Source organism: Equus przewalskii, chromosome 2, assembly GCF_037783145.1.
Source record: "Equus przewalskii isolate Varuska chromosome 2, EquPr2, whole genome shotgun sequence".
In the NCBI taxonomy this organism is placed as follows: Eukaryota; Metazoa; Chordata; class Mammalia; order Perissodactyla; family Equidae; genus Equus; species Equus przewalskii.
Window position 1 is genome coordinate 52,845,868 of NC_091832.1, and position 14,766 is coordinate 52,860,633.

At 44.9% G+C, this 14,766-nt stretch overlaps 1 protein-coding gene across 1 annotated transcript; it reads right to left on the reverse strand.

Annotated features, from left to right (window-relative positions):
* Positions 1–524: 524 nt before the first annotated feature.
* Positions 525–12,801, reverse strand: STC1 (stanniocalcin 1). The gene is made up of 4 exons (XM_008519814.2): positions 12,457–12,801; positions 10,315–10,457; positions 9,430–9,641; positions 525–3,607 (listed from the first exon to the last, which is right to left on the reverse strand). Exons 1-4 carry the CDS (start codon positions 12,572–12,574, stop codon positions 3,337–3,339), a joined length of 744 nt encoding a protein of 247 aa, XP_008518036.1. The 5' UTR covers positions 12,575–12,801; the 3' UTR covers positions 525–3,336.
* Between the last annotated feature and the right edge of the window lie 1,965 nt (positions 12,802–14,766).

Sequence of the window (14,766 nt, forward strand, 5' to 3'; positions counted from 1 at the left end):
AATTGTCTTTTTCCTCTCTTCCCATTCTTTCTAAATCATTCATTTAAAGTGTGGAGGCTATCCTGCGAGCTGGGTGCTTTTTCAGTGCTGGGAACTCATAACAAACAAAGGTGCTTCCAGTCTAGGCAAAGGTGGAGGGCAGGGTCTCTAGAGAGGGAGAACCGCATAAAGGCAGGCCTGGAAGGGAGCGCACACAGTCCTCTCCAGTGCTCCTGCAGGGCTGGAGCCTAGAGTTCGCTCAGCGGAAGGAAAGGCGAGTCTGAGCTTGGAGAGCTGAGCAGTGTCCAGACCGCAAACCTTCTTCTCAGCTTGTAAGGAGTTTGGGTTGCAATTTTACTGTGAGGGTAATAGGAGCCACTAAATGGTTTTAAGGAAATTGGAAAATGTTGATTTAAACTATATTCATTTACATATTGACACTTAATTGGTGACTTTAAAGAAAGTAATCAGCCATTAACTTCATGTTCAAAAAGTCTCATTCTAGAGGTTTTTAAAGAATAACAATGAAAGACATTGGGGAAAAATAACCAATAAAACGTAACACTTTATTATTATTTATCTTAGAAGGAATTCACCAAAGGCTTCATATTATGCTATGGCATCTTTAATTATAAAAATAAGCAAATAAAATAACTTGCATCTGTCATTACCATGATATGTTTCATAACCTTTATATGCACATGGAGCTTAAAAATGTAATTTAACAATAAATAATGACATATACCAGATATGCTCACTGTTTATTCCAGTACTCAGCCAAAAACCTAAATATCATTTAAATTATAAATACATAATGCAAATATAATGGCACAAAAATGTCTAAAGTGCAACCAAATCACAATAGAAGAATCATGCAAACTGGTCTAGGTCAGCCCCCGAATCACTCTGTGCAGCAAACACAAGACGAAGCTTTGGAAGTTTAAGGAGAAGTTGGAGAGAGTGGGATGGGAAAAGAGAAGCAAAAAACTAGCAACATTGTGAGAACTGCTTCTTTCCGTAGGTGTAGATATATGTATTATAGATACATATATAAATATTATTGTGGGGAGAAAAGGGGTGGTATCACGGTTTGAAGAGGTCACAGCAAAGAAGAGAATCTACTGGACTGAAGTAAGAGAATTTTGCTAGGAGTACTCATGAACTACTTGTCGCATTGGGGTCCTGGCTTAGTGGGTTTGTGAAATGGACACAACACACAAACTTTAATAGCTTTTCTGGTTTGGAGAAGTCAGCCTTGCCAGGGGGTGGGGGACAGGCAAAGGAGGGAAGGGAAAAGTCAACTTAGAGTATGGTCTACCTGATTTCCAAGAGGCTAAGGCAGTATCCATATGTTTGGGGACCTGGGGATGGGACAGTTCTGAGTATAAAAATGCTCGTAACAATCTGATGTCAGCACGCTTAGAGGCTGTGTGGGGACAAAGGCAGCAATGCTTGTGCTGCTGCTGCTGCTGCTGCTGGGTCTGCTGCAATTGCTCTTGGTCCTTGAGCAGCACATTACTGGTTTTAAAGGCTTTATGGTAAAGTTGTATTGCTTTTCATTTTTCTGGAGATGTGCCCTCCCGCCTCCCACGAGGATCCCTATCACTCGATTTGGTCAAATCTTGAGTTTAGCCTAGTGAGAGTCAAGCACCAATAGTTTCTACCTAAGCGAGTTTGGAGTGGCCCCTACAGTCCTACCCCTCCTCCCTCTTCCTTTCTTGATATTGACCTTTGGTGGGCAGTGACGCTCATAAGGGACTGTTAGGTTCAAGGACAGTGACCCTGAGAAATTACTGTTGTTCATAGATAGGTTAATCATTTGGCTTTGGTGGTCGCCATCTTGTAAACATCATGCCAGAAATGAACAAACCACCAGCTCTTTTTTCCCTCTTTCTTTCCCTTTTTTTTTTTTTTTTTGCGATCCTATAGAGATGGTCCAGCTGCCAGGACTACTTTGGCAGGCAGCGTGCTACAGGACAAAAATGTAAGAGGAGTCTATTAAGGCTGGACAGCCCAGGATTATTTATACCCCCTCAGCCCCAAGTCCCCCAAGTGAAAGACCCAAAGGCTGATTGACTCATTCCTGATTGATTTAATGGAACGTCTCCCACCCTATCGTCAGTTTGCCAGAGTACCAGGCACCAATGAAAGGTGGTGAGTCAAGAACTGCCACTTCCCAAGGTACAGTAGGCCTTATCACACTCTAAGTGGTCTAAGCCCAAAGGGATGCTCTTTTTGGTTCCTGTAATTCCCAGTTGGATGTGACAGAGCTGTTTCAGAACAGGTCTAAGTCAAGAGTAGCCTCCGGGTTGAGGTGGGCTGGGAGATTAACATCTTACCTGGGGTCCTTCAGATAAACCTGTTGGTTTTCCTATCTCATACAGGCCCATCTTAAGTTTTGATGTTGAGTAAAACTACTTCTACCCCCTTAGTTATAAAAAAGGCCACAAGGAGCATTTATGTGGATATCTGGAAGTAAGATAGTTATTCCATTCCCAGGAAAAGAAAAATAAAGCTAAGTTACAAAACTAAATCTATATGCAATAAAGTTATTATATACTGCTTTGTTTAAGCAGAGTCCTCTGGAATTTATGTACAGTACATTAGTTTTCAGCTATTTATATTCCACAGTTAGACCTTAAGATTCTCTGGTTTTAAGACAATTGTTAAAGATACTTTTAAAGCTCTGAGCAGTTACAGTACATAAAGATGTTAGCTTTTTGTTTTTCATTAGATGCAAGAAGATGCAGGCTCAAAGCCTGGCTGGAGAGCCAGGCTTGAGCAATTTGGTAAATGTGTTGGAAAGGAAATTAGACATTGGAGGATCAAGACCATAAGACACTAGCTCATGAGAGATCAAGAATTCAAACATGACATTCATATTCGTCCATGGCCAGCACAGATTCATAACACGAATTCCATTCAACATCTTTATGAGCATTTAAGACATGCATTTAAATTAAGTTGCTTCTTATCAGCCTAACTCTACCGGGGCAACCATTCTAAAGGGCTCCACATCTTCCAATTACAATGACTGGGGAATTACATGAATGTTTTGTGTTCGAGAGTATTTGAGGGGAGCTGGGAAAAGACATGGTAGAAGAAAGTGATAAAAGAGGGTGCTTTCTCCTGAGGAGAGGCAGAAAGATCACACGTATTCTGTTTGTAGGAACGCCGCCATCGCAGAATGTTGGGATATTGATTACAGAAGCCTAGTTTCATGCAATTTTCTTTAAGGGGGATAGAAAATAAGAACTACTTAAAAAAAATCAAACCAGGCACAGTACACTCAAAGTTGGTGTGTGAACACCCTTCAAACGATCCTAATTTGGTGAGGTTGTGAATGCCTCTCCCTGGTTACGCACTCTCGTGGGAGGTGCGTTTGATGTGGGAGGGAGAGGCCACCTCACCTCGGAGGTTCCTGAGGAGGACTTTCAGCTTCTGTGGCTCATTGGTGCGCCTCCTGTTGAAGTCACCTCGCGAGTGTGTTTGGGCACAGTGATCTGTCTGCAGGATGTGAAAGAGACTGGCCATGTTGGGTCCAATTTTCTCCATCAGGCTGTCTCTGATTGTGCTGACCGTGTCTTCATCACATTCCAGTAGGCTTCGGACAAGTCTGTTATAGTATCTGTATTGAGAAAGAGGGCACGTGTGACAATCATTCAGTGAGAGCAAAGCAAGACCCAGGCTTTCCTTGGGGCTCTAGCCAACACCTGTCCCGAATGGCCAGACCATGCAAACACAAACAGTTCATCAGCTGAAGGTGGCTGTTGCGTCTAATCTTTCTGCAATGTCTTCTTAGTTTGGGTGCATATGCTTCCTGGATTTATCACGCAATGCAAGACAGCTCCGTCTTCATGTTTAGAATCTCCGTCAGGAGATTTAAATCATACTTTGAATAGTAGGCTGACAGAGATGTCTAAAATTCTTAGAAACAAAGCATCATAGAGCTAGATGGGATCACAGAGATCATTTAGGGACTATTTCATCATCTCATTTTTATAGAGAAGAAACTAAGCTCGGATAGCTGCAGAGACTTGTCTCAGTTCACACAATGGGATAGTGGTAGAAGCAGGACTAAGTCAAATACAATGAGGTGAGCCCAACACTTGACACATGAATTTGCAGTTATTTTCGTGCTTCTTGGCACTTTTCCTTCTTCTTGGTGGTGTGTGTGCAGGTGTATGTGTATATGAGCGCGTAACTCTGACTAAACTATTTTCAGAGGAGGCCCCTGTCTTCAGTATCTCGTGCATGTTTCTCTTCTGTGTAATTTTCCCAGCACACGCTCAGCTAGCCTTGCTACCGGCTATGACTGACCCCATTTTCAGCCTTCCTTCAATGGTATATTGTAGTTAGAGGGCCAAATGCCAGGCAATGAGGACATTTTAACGGAAACAATGGTGGTCTTCAAGGATTCATGTTTCAATAATTCCAAGAAGCCTTCTCCCATTGCTCTAGCTTTTCTGGCCTCTTCCCTTTTTGGACATTTTATAGATATTTGGTGAGCATCACACAAGTCAGCATTTGATGGTTTGGGGATGGTTTGCCCTTTGTCTCCCAGCCCCATGTGCCAGCGTCATCGGGCTATAGTGCCTGCTCACTGTCGATTTCTGGATTTATTTTGTGGCCACTGAGGAAATGGAGCTTTAAAAACATAATTCTCTCCAGTAACTCGTGATTCCCAGAAGAAAAATTATCTGTAGGTCTGGTAAATTTTACAAAAAACCTTGTGTTTGGTATAAATTGCCTTCATCTTTGGTGCAAGTTCTTTAAATATCCCCAATACTGCAGCTAAGTGTTATGGCTCAGAAAGGATTAAACTGTCTGATATTTATAGCATAGAAATTACTCGTCCTGTTCTTTGGGAAGACAGTTCAGGTATTTTCCAATTTGAGTTGGGGTGCTTTTGCTCCATGTTGAGGTGGCGGTTGTCAAAACCCATTAGCTCTGTGTTCACGAAGAAGAGACTCTCCTGATGACAGTGATCTGTAATATTTAGATGGAGAGACCTTTCCTCTGAGGAGCCCAAGGGTCACTTGGGCCACAAGATCTTCCATGAAAAGGAACCTGTTTATTTTTAACTCACACCTCACAGAGCACAGGATCAAACATTTTTCTAGAATAGCTTAACCCTCCAGAGAGGTCCTTTCAAGGATGTTCAGTAAATAGAGTGGAACATGTGTAATGAAGCAAAGCGGTCACCCTTCTGGGAGCGAGCAGAATGAAGCTGGGGCCTGAAAGAGAAGTGCCGTGTCTGGGTCTCGGACACAGTCCTGGCTCTACCCTCCCACGAGGGAGGATTATATCCAGCTGTTGTTAAAATTGGGATTCTCTGGCACAGAAACACATTTTCCAACCCTTTGGAATTATAAAGCACATGAGTCAAAGCAGATCTCACTTGGATGGGGAAATGGGGAGAAAAAAATGGTTTTGGAAAAACTGAGAATAAAGTACTTTGTACCAACAGCTTCAGACATCTACACACCCACGTAGACCCCCCAGGCATCGCTTTACTCTTGAGTTCTGCCAGGACCTTGGTCCCCTGGATCTCTGGGTCTATTGCACCAGGTGATTAGATTCTAGAGAACAGGTTTCTGACCCTTTACCCCACTGGCCCTCAATAAGCACTTTATTACATAGAAGTTAACCCTTCCACTAGAAAGAACTATTCACACCAGATGACCTCCCAAACGGGCTAGAGAAGATTGTCTTTCCTTAGATCACTGTTGAAAAGAGCTCTTGTCCAGACGAAGACTAACACCAGTAAGGAAACTAAGCTTCTGTAGCTAGCCTTGCCTCTCAAAGGCCAGATGTGCCCCTCTGGCCCTATTTTGTCAAAGCACCTACTCCATCTCTGAGGGCTCCTACCGTTCCTTTGCTTTCTCTGCTGGCCCAGATATGACACCTGTTCTTGGTGTTTCTTGACGATGACCTTGCCAGCCTGACCACTCTTAGTGACTCCCCCCAAATCTACCTTAGCTCCTCTCGTGGAGCTTCTCTCTTTGAGCTCTCTCAAAGACAGCTCCTTAGACCAGTAGATGTCCATGGCTCCGTTAGCAGCTCCTCCAAGTCTGGAAAGCTTGTCAGGCTGCCTTGATGTCAACACCATAAGCCAGAGTGCGCAACAGGTTAACCCAGTGCCTTCCACTAAGGGCTGGAACTTGGCATTGACCTCTGAGATTATGCGGGTTAATGAGACAGGCAATTTCCTACCTATAAATCACTAAGTGAGATTATGTAGGAGATTATTGTCTTCAGCAAAAGTTGGCTTGGCAATTGTCACATATTTATTGTACCAAGTCTTGATGTTACTATAGCTATTGGCAAGATGTGCCTTCTCTCTGAGGAGAGAATGTACACAAATTGAATTACTGATCATCATGGGGCACATTTATTCAATTCTTCTTGGTATTCTATTTTTGGATTGTGGATATTTCCTGCAGGTTTTACTGGCTGCCATTTTTGAAGTAGAAATCAAATAACTTGGCGCAAGGCCACCTGAGTTCTAGGCCCAACTCTGGTCATTCACTAGCTGTGTGACCTTCAGCAGGTCACTCCCTCTCTGGGCCTTTGTTCTTTAATCAGTAAAATGAGCCAGTTAGTCTAGATAACCTCTATGGTCATCTCCAGCTACGGCAGGCTATGTTTCTAGGGATTTAATACCTATATTCTTTCTCAATTTAACCAAAAAATAGTGCAACTCTGCTTAAGGCGCATCCTTTCCAGAAAGAATTAGAACTACTTAAGAAGATTCCTTTCTTCATCTTTTTGGGGGGTGGTGCGATGTGCTGCAAAGATTTGGTGGGCTAAGTGTTCCGATCACCCAGCCTGGAAGGATCTTTTAAAGCATATTTCTTTCTTCCCACTTTGAAAATTCCATCACCAACTTTTTTTCTTGGTAAAGAACAAGATCAGATATTCTCCATAGCTACTGTTTCAGCCATGCTTCCCCAAATACACATACTGCCCAGGAACGTTCTGTGTGAGGTTTATAAATAGTCCTTTGTTTCCCTTGATCAATATTATTCTTCTGTTTCCTGTTCCCTATCCATGCCCTAGAGAGCTGGAAGCTTCGTCGGTTTTCCCACTCTGGATCTGGATTGGTCTAACTTCTTCCCAAGCCTCACACTGCCCAGCCTGCCCGGGTCAGTTTTGCCTGACTCCCTCATGGTTAAAAGCGTAGATTGCAAATTCAGCCAGGGGACACTCCAGCTATCCTTTCTCTTCTAAGTGCATTTCTTTCATGGAAAACTTCCTTGTTTTGGATCCTGGTCCAGTCACAGGCTTTTGGATTCTCCCAGGCCCAAATCTCATGTTAGATAAGTCACAGGAAGGTGGAATGAACCTGTAACTACTTCCTTTCGCAAATCTGTGCCAACTGGCACAACTTAGCTTGTCTCTATAGTGGGACAGAGGCTGGGAAAGCAGGATGTTTCAGAGAGCTAGGAGCTTAAATAGAGCAAATCAAGCCCAGCATGGAACCGGAAATTGCCACAGTTCTGAGCAGGAATAATATTAGCCAGTTGAAGTGAAATAATTGAAGAAAGGTAGAGTTGATGGAAGATTCTTGTCTTTATGGGGTGGCCATTTTTTCCCACTTTCCTAATAGGTGTGATTCCCCTATGATGAAAGAGGAAGATAACAAGACTCCTTGTGACTATTTTCTAAAGGTGGTGAAAAGAAGGCGCCTATTGAAAGGAATAATGCCCAGAGCAAAAACTGTATTACTAGTCTCTTCTTAGATAGGTAAGATCACCAGTCCAGAATCTGTACCATCCTCTCCATAAGACCTCTCCCTTCATAATGGAAGATGCTCCTCAGTTGAAATAGATTAGTATTGCCTCAATATGCCTTAATGCCATATCATAGATCCTGAGTTGTCACAGGATCCTCAAAGATTGAAACTTATAATAATGGCTTTGCTAACATCCCCCTACCTGCCAGCTACCACACAAACACATACTGTGTCCCTAGCCCCTGTCAGATTAAGAATCCCTTATTTCTTTTTCTTATGGTGAAAGAGTCTTCAACAATTAGCCAGGTTTTTTTTCTTCCCAGATATAACAAGAATCTTCACTGGAGAATTTTAAACCAAGGTCAACAAAGAGAGTCAGGCCATTTGAGATAAACGCTTGATTTGATTTTCTTGTTCTGAGAAAATCAGTTAAGGGTCCCTGACAGAGTCACTTCCAAGGACTGAACAAACGATTTTTATAAATTGACATGAGGTCCTGAAGAGCACCGATCTGTAGTTAAGAGTGAATCAGAAACTTTACAATGTTTTAATGTCAAGGGCCTTAGCCTTTCCCCAGGAGGAGCCACTTTCCCTGTCTTCCAGGTGTGTGTATGTACACAACTAAAGCACCGGGGACTGGGCTGTTGCCACTGTTCGAAGAAGAGTGGCAGCACCTGGCTAGGATTTTAATCAGTGTTAGCTCTCATGTGGTTGCAGTAACACGAACAGGACTGATCTTTGTGAATGTGTGCAGATTTGGCTGGAGAGTCAAAGAATCATAGCACTTCAGGACTGGGAGTCAGGTTTTAGGCTGTTGGGCATCACAGTGGGCTGAACTTGACCCATTGCACTGTCCCTGCCATACCTCCATGCTAGCCCCGTCAGTACCTCTCTTAAGCTGACCACAGAGGGGGAAGCCCAGGTCTTGCTGGGAACCTTTCTAGGCCATGGAATGAGGATGTCAGCCCTCTCATGTATTAGGTGTTCGCTGTTGACTGGAAAAGACAGTGAGCCAGGGGCACAGAAAGGCAGGATGGTCCAACATTACTGCCTCAGTGGCTCCGCGTCATGTTAGAATACTAAGATGAGAATGCAGTTTGGGGGTCACCAGAACAGGATGCCATCACTGGACAGAGGAATGGGATAACACAGGCCTGGAAGGGAACACAGGAATCATCCAGTTCAGCCATTTCATTTTTCATAAAGGAAATCTGAGTCCCAGCGAAGTGAGATGGCTTGCTTTGGGCTACCTAGCAAAATATCTGATTGGGCTTGGGACTGGCTCAAAATACATGCAGATTTAAAAGTCTGCATTATGACATTTGACCAGGGTTATCACAATGGGCAATTGGTCTGTGCATAGTCATGATTTCAGCCAAATTTGATGTCGAAAGCTTGTTTCCATAAACTTCATAATTCCCTCAGGCTTATAGCAAGACACTGACAATGAAAACGCACCCAGGGACGCTGCAGATGAAGCTTTCTATTAGCTGCATGGAAAGACTTTTCCTATAACAGTAAGAAAAAAAATCCAGGCTGCTTAAGCTGTCACAACCAATCACAAACATATTTTTCCTGCAAAAGCTGGGAAGACTGCAAGCTAAAATAAGCGCGTGACCGTGGTGATTTAACCCCTTCTGGGTCTGGTTCTGCCAGCCAACCACCCCCCGCCCCCTCCTCCCTAATTGCAAAAACGTGGACTCATTTCGTACCTGTTGGAGAAGTGATTGGGGAGCTGGACGACTTCAGTGAAGGCTTCAGGGTTCTGCTTGGCAACGCTGCACACGTTCAGCTTGCTGTAGCACTCCTCCTGCACCTCGGCAATCATCCTCTGGAAAGTGGAGCACCTCCGAATGGCGAGGAAGACCTTCGACGTGACCCCATTGGCGATGCACTTTAAGCTCTCTTTGACAAATGCTTTTCCCTACAAAAGAAGGGGGTAGGAGGAAAAGCTTTAGCTCCAGCTGACAAGAGAGTACAGGGCATACAATATGTGGGACTTAAGGGGACTTGCTTTGGCACTGTATCACAGCCATCTGCATGTCCTTGCAATGAGAAAATTGTGTGCTGTGGCCAAGATAAAAAAAAGGCCCTACCCTTAGACTACCTTGAGAATTGAGCTCCACTGTAATGAGATAAGACAAGAGAAAGGAAGAGATGAAGCATAATCCACCAGCCCGCAGCTTAAAAATAGCCAGCAGATGGCTTTGCATTATTGGGATTGAGACTTTGATAACTCAAATCAGAAGCCGGAATGCTGGGTCACACAGTGAGAAGAACTTCTTTGTTGGAAGAACATTTTTACTTCCCCTTGAAGAAGCAAAGATTTGCTGCTCATCACACCCCTCCTCCCCTCCATAAGACAGCCTGTGTCAGCGTGCTGCAATCGGGCATTAGAGTGGGTGGGGAGCGTCTTATACAGAACCTATTTCCTGGCCAAAAGTGCGCGTGTGTGTACACACGTTGGAGATGAGAATTTACAGTGGGGAGGCTGAGAAGCAGAGCTGGTTCCCTACAGGACTGGTTCCTAAGAACAATAGTCTAACACACTGTTAAAGACAAGCAGCCCGCGGGAGCAAGGGTCAAGGTCTTATTACCTGAGTGTCAAATTTAGCAGCGCTGTACAAGAAGGATTTACAGATGTCGTACATCCCATCGGTGTCACAGGTGGAGTTTTCCAGGCATGCAAAAGCCCCACAGCCAACCTGCAGAGCACTGTTGAGGCAGCGAACCACTTCAGCTGAAAGAGACAAATCCATACAAATGGGTCAACCAGAGGGCGGTCCGGAGGGGTCAAGGTGATGTAGTGCAAAGTCCAAGGACAGGGGCCAGTAGAACTTATCCTAGAAGTCTGTGATGGGGCCACTAGACAGACCCATTCAGAGGGGGTGGGGGTGAGAAAGAGTGGGGAGGGGCGGATCCCTTCTGCTTATAAGAGCCAGAGCTCACGAAGGGGAGGGAAGGAGTTTCCCCTCTGAGATACATTCTCTTGGTGGCACCATTACAGACAGTTTTGGTGGCTAGAGAAGCAAGGTTGGAGTCTGTGGAAGGCACGAACTTGAAGCAGCTCCGTAGGATCAAAGGACATCCCCTAGAGCATGAGAGCATGGGAAGGCAGAAGGCAAAGGCTGGGCGTCAGGTTCAGGAGATGGAGGGGCCAGGGACGCCACTTGGCTCCTGAAAATGCACTCCAGAGTAATAAGGATGGAATTTTAGCCTAAATGGCAGAGAAGAATTTGCCAGGAGTCCACTTGGAGACCTTTCTGATTTAGGGCTTTTAACGTGCCTTCAGAGTGCAGAGGGGAATCTGATCCATTCATGGTTCACCCCAACCCCCCACCACAGGACAGCGCTCAGAGGTATGCATAACCTCTCTCATATTAAAAGCCATTTTTTTCAAAAAGAGAAACACAGGTGTGGAATAATAAGGCCGAGGCACCGTTTGAGCAAGACTGGAAGAAAACCGCAAAGAACTTGCATGAGGCTTTCTACATTCTGGATAAGATCTCCCATAAAAGTAATTTCTCTCCTACAGAAGGGGGGTGTTCTGGCAGGCAGCTCGGCAAGAAATGATCTGCAGCCTTCATACCATAGGATTCTCCTCTGAGATCAAAAGCACGGTTCGGTTAGGCTTCCCCTCCCCCCGGCCACTACCCGCAGCCTCTGGGATGTTACAAGTCATTTCCCTAATTATATATTTCCACGGGTTCAAATTATAACTTTGCTTTAAGCAGTTTTAATATGCATTAGGGTTGCTATTGTTTTAGGCAAGCTCAAATTGTGAATCACTGCATCTCTATAGCAACTAAGTACAAAAGGAAGTGAAGCAAAGCCCTCCTCTCGGCAGGGACCTGTGCTCTTCTGAGGGGAGCACGGTCTGCAGCATTTGGACACCTGCGATCCCATCTTTGCTGACAGTTCGGGGAGAGAGGGCAGTAACGAAAGAGGAGCAAGCTGGGCCAGCGAAGTCAAAAGGCAGAGGTGTCAATGCCGGCTTCCTAAGGACTCTTTTCCTTTAGAGGCCAAGATAATACACAATTAACTGCTCCAGGAGTCAGGACTAGAGTGAGACCTTCCCCTTGGAGAAACAGCTGCTATGTTTCACAAATACTCTTTTTCAAGGGCTCTCTGGCCACGGGCTGCATGGGCGACTGAATGGAGCCGGAGAGAGCTGGGAGGGAGAGAAGGAGCAGTGTTGGGAGTGGGATGTGTAGGGTTTTCTCTGAATCTGCCCTGGATTTGTCAGACTTGAGGGTTATGGTTCCGTAGATCAGTCTGCAGAGGGAGCTTTCTGTGTGTTCTCTGAAGGGGTAGGGAAGTCAAGTTATAGGTTCCTAGGGTGAAGGAAGAGGGACAGCATCAGACAAATCATGTCTCACCTTAAGATTAGCTTCAGCTTCTCGAAAGTATAGAGAGCGCTTTGAAACATGCCAACATTCAAGCCTTTCCCCCGCCCCCTCCCCCCTAAGAGGGTACGTGCCAGATTTCAGGCAATCAGGCTAGGCTTATGCAATGAAATACCCTCAGCAGAGCGCCCAGCTTCTTCGTTAGTTGCATGCAATTTATTAAACAAAGGAGCTCCACTTCCTAAGGCTATTGGATTACACTGGCAGTTTATTGCCATCAGGCATGAAGCACATTTATTATCAAGATCAGCCGTCACAGACACAGTTGCAAAAGCGAGAGGCAAATGAGGACAGCTCTTTGGGGGAGAAACCGGTCCCGGGTTTGCCGCTTACCTGAGTTCTGGGCTGCCACCCGGGATTTCCTGGGGCTCACAGAATCATTCTGCTCCGCCTCATGGGCTGCAGAAGCACTGATCACCAGCACCAGAAGCACTGCTGAGTTTTGGAGCATTCTCTGAGAAGTTTCCGCTAAGTTGTTGGGTTTTTTTTTTCCTCCCCCCCTTTCCTCTTTCCCTCTCCCGGCTTGAGTGAAGATGTGGATCTGGATACACTGAAAGCTTAGGTGAGGATTTGATGAGGGTTTTTTTGCTGCTGCTGCTGCTGCTCCTGCTGTCGCTTTTGCTGCTGCTGCTGCTGCTGCAGTCGCCGCTTCTTGCACCTCTGGCTTTTGCAAACTGGGGGCCCAAGAGCTGTACCCAGGGATTTTATAGCCGTTCTTATCGGTCCTCAGGATCAGGGACCAATCAGGTCCCTCAACTGGTCTGGCTAGCCAATCGGAGGGCACGCTCATTGGGCTGGAGCTGTTTGACTTCTTAGAAATATTTTCCAGCAAATTAAAAGTACCTGCTGCCAATGTTTTATGTGTGTGTGACTGTGTGTGCATAGATGTGTGAAAAGCTATTTTCACGGAATTAAGGGATAACTTTGTGTTGGTTGAACTAAAGGAAACCCATATGAAAATCTCAACAAGGTGCTTTTGGAAGTCTGTCCCTCCTTTTCTAAAATGAGCTAGTGGGAGGAAGCATGCAGCCTCGGCAGCATGGGGAGTGTGGTCTCTCTGGATTCTGATTTAACCTCTTTATAGCAGTTTTACAGTAATTTTAACAGCATATCCTCCATGTTGTGAGTACGTGCACAGCACCCCCCTCCCCCCCCCTCCCCCCGTCTTGTCAGCATATACAGGTTCACAGGTCTGGGAGGCGTTTTGGTTGTATGTGGTTATCCTGAGTTCTCACTCACATGTAGGAGCCCTGGGAGAGGAGCGCATATGAGAGGAAGGGCCTGGGATACGGCAGCTCTGAGCTGTGGCCTCAGTTCCCTATTGGTTAGCTCCATGACCCTGGTCAAGTTCTTTTACCTTGCTCAATCTCTGCTTTCACATCTGTAAGATGCCAAAGTTGGAGTCTAGCATTCTCTATGCCTATAAAACCATGATTCTCTAGTACCATAAATTAACCTTGACTCCATCTTTTTAGTCACCAGCAGGATTGCAAACTCCAGGAGTGTTAGTTGCTATAGGTACACACATGCACAGCTACACACACTGCACTCAACAAAGAGACATCATGAATGCCTGAAAATGAATAAACTGTGTATTCTAGCCCAGCAACGTCATAATCACGTTGAAGCAATAAGCTGGTCGAAGCAAGACTAAACTTGCTGGGTAAACCAGTTCATTTCTTGGAGGGGAGGGGGCAGGCAGGACTGGGGAGAAGGGGTAGGAAAAGACCAGATGTGTAGGAGAGGAGACTGATAAGCTCTAGACTTAATGGGAAAATTACAGTGGCATCACAAATTGTGCCTAGTGTAGAAGCCCACGCTTTCTTATAAGCGGGCTGTAGGCAACACTGAGGCTCGCCCCTAACTGGTGAAGGAGGCCAATGACCCAAGAGAGGATTTATCAAGGTAGAAAGGTGGTCATTAAGGGCTGGGGTGAAGTGAAGGGATTAAGAAAGAAAACCTTTAAAAATCGTCAGGAAGTCAATGAGAAAGGGCCACTGGAGATTCATACAGACAGGGGCAGGAAGGGAATAGAGACAGTGGTTTCAGTTTAAATCCTAAAATCGTCAAAGGTTGGAGAAAAAGAGTGCCAACTCTATTAACAACAAACCAAGAATCAGCTTCATATGTGTGTGGGGAGAGGGCTTGCTGAGTGCTTATAGCTTTCCTTGCAGGAAAGGGTTGTTTGGAAAGCATGAAATTTGCTAGAAAAAAAACTAGAAGGAATAGAGGAGAAAAGAAATATCTAAAGGAGAGAAAGGGAATGTTCAGATTTCCATTACATAAGTACCTTTCAATTTAGATAAACTGACAGTATCGGTATTTCTCAAGTACCTTCTGGATGCTGGGGGATGACTTGGGGAGGAAAAAAGAGAAGAGATATAGAAGAAGAAAAAGTAATATTTCTTGACGTTGAGGAGCTTGCAGTGAAGTTGGGAAGAAGGTCAGCCTTGGTCACATTTCCTAAAGGCTCAGGATGTTGAGGCTTTGTTTGGTAGGAGAAGGGCGTGGTCAACGTTGGCTAGAGATGTGGGGAAAGATCTTCAAGGAAGGATCAGTGCAGGAAAGATGTGAACTGCTGTTATTGCTTTTTAAGAATTTAGGAAAGAGCCAGGATGTTTCATTTTTTAAAAAGTTTGTGTT

Excerpts from the sequence above, each read along its gene's own strand:
- STC1 (XM_008519814.2), bottom strand. The coding sequence starts at position 12,574 with ATGCTCCAAAACTCAGCAGTGCTTCTGGTGCTGGTGATCAGTGCTTCT. Across the intron at positions 10,458-12,456 it reads GGTGGCAGCCCAGAACTCAG|CTGAAGTGGTTCGCTGCCTC; the intron begins GTAAGCGGCAAA and ends TGTCTCTTTCAG. Across the intron at positions 9,642-10,314 it reads CTGCTAAATTTGACACTCAG|GGAAAAGCATTTGTCAAAGA; the intron begins GTAATAAGACCT and ends CTTCTTTTGTAG.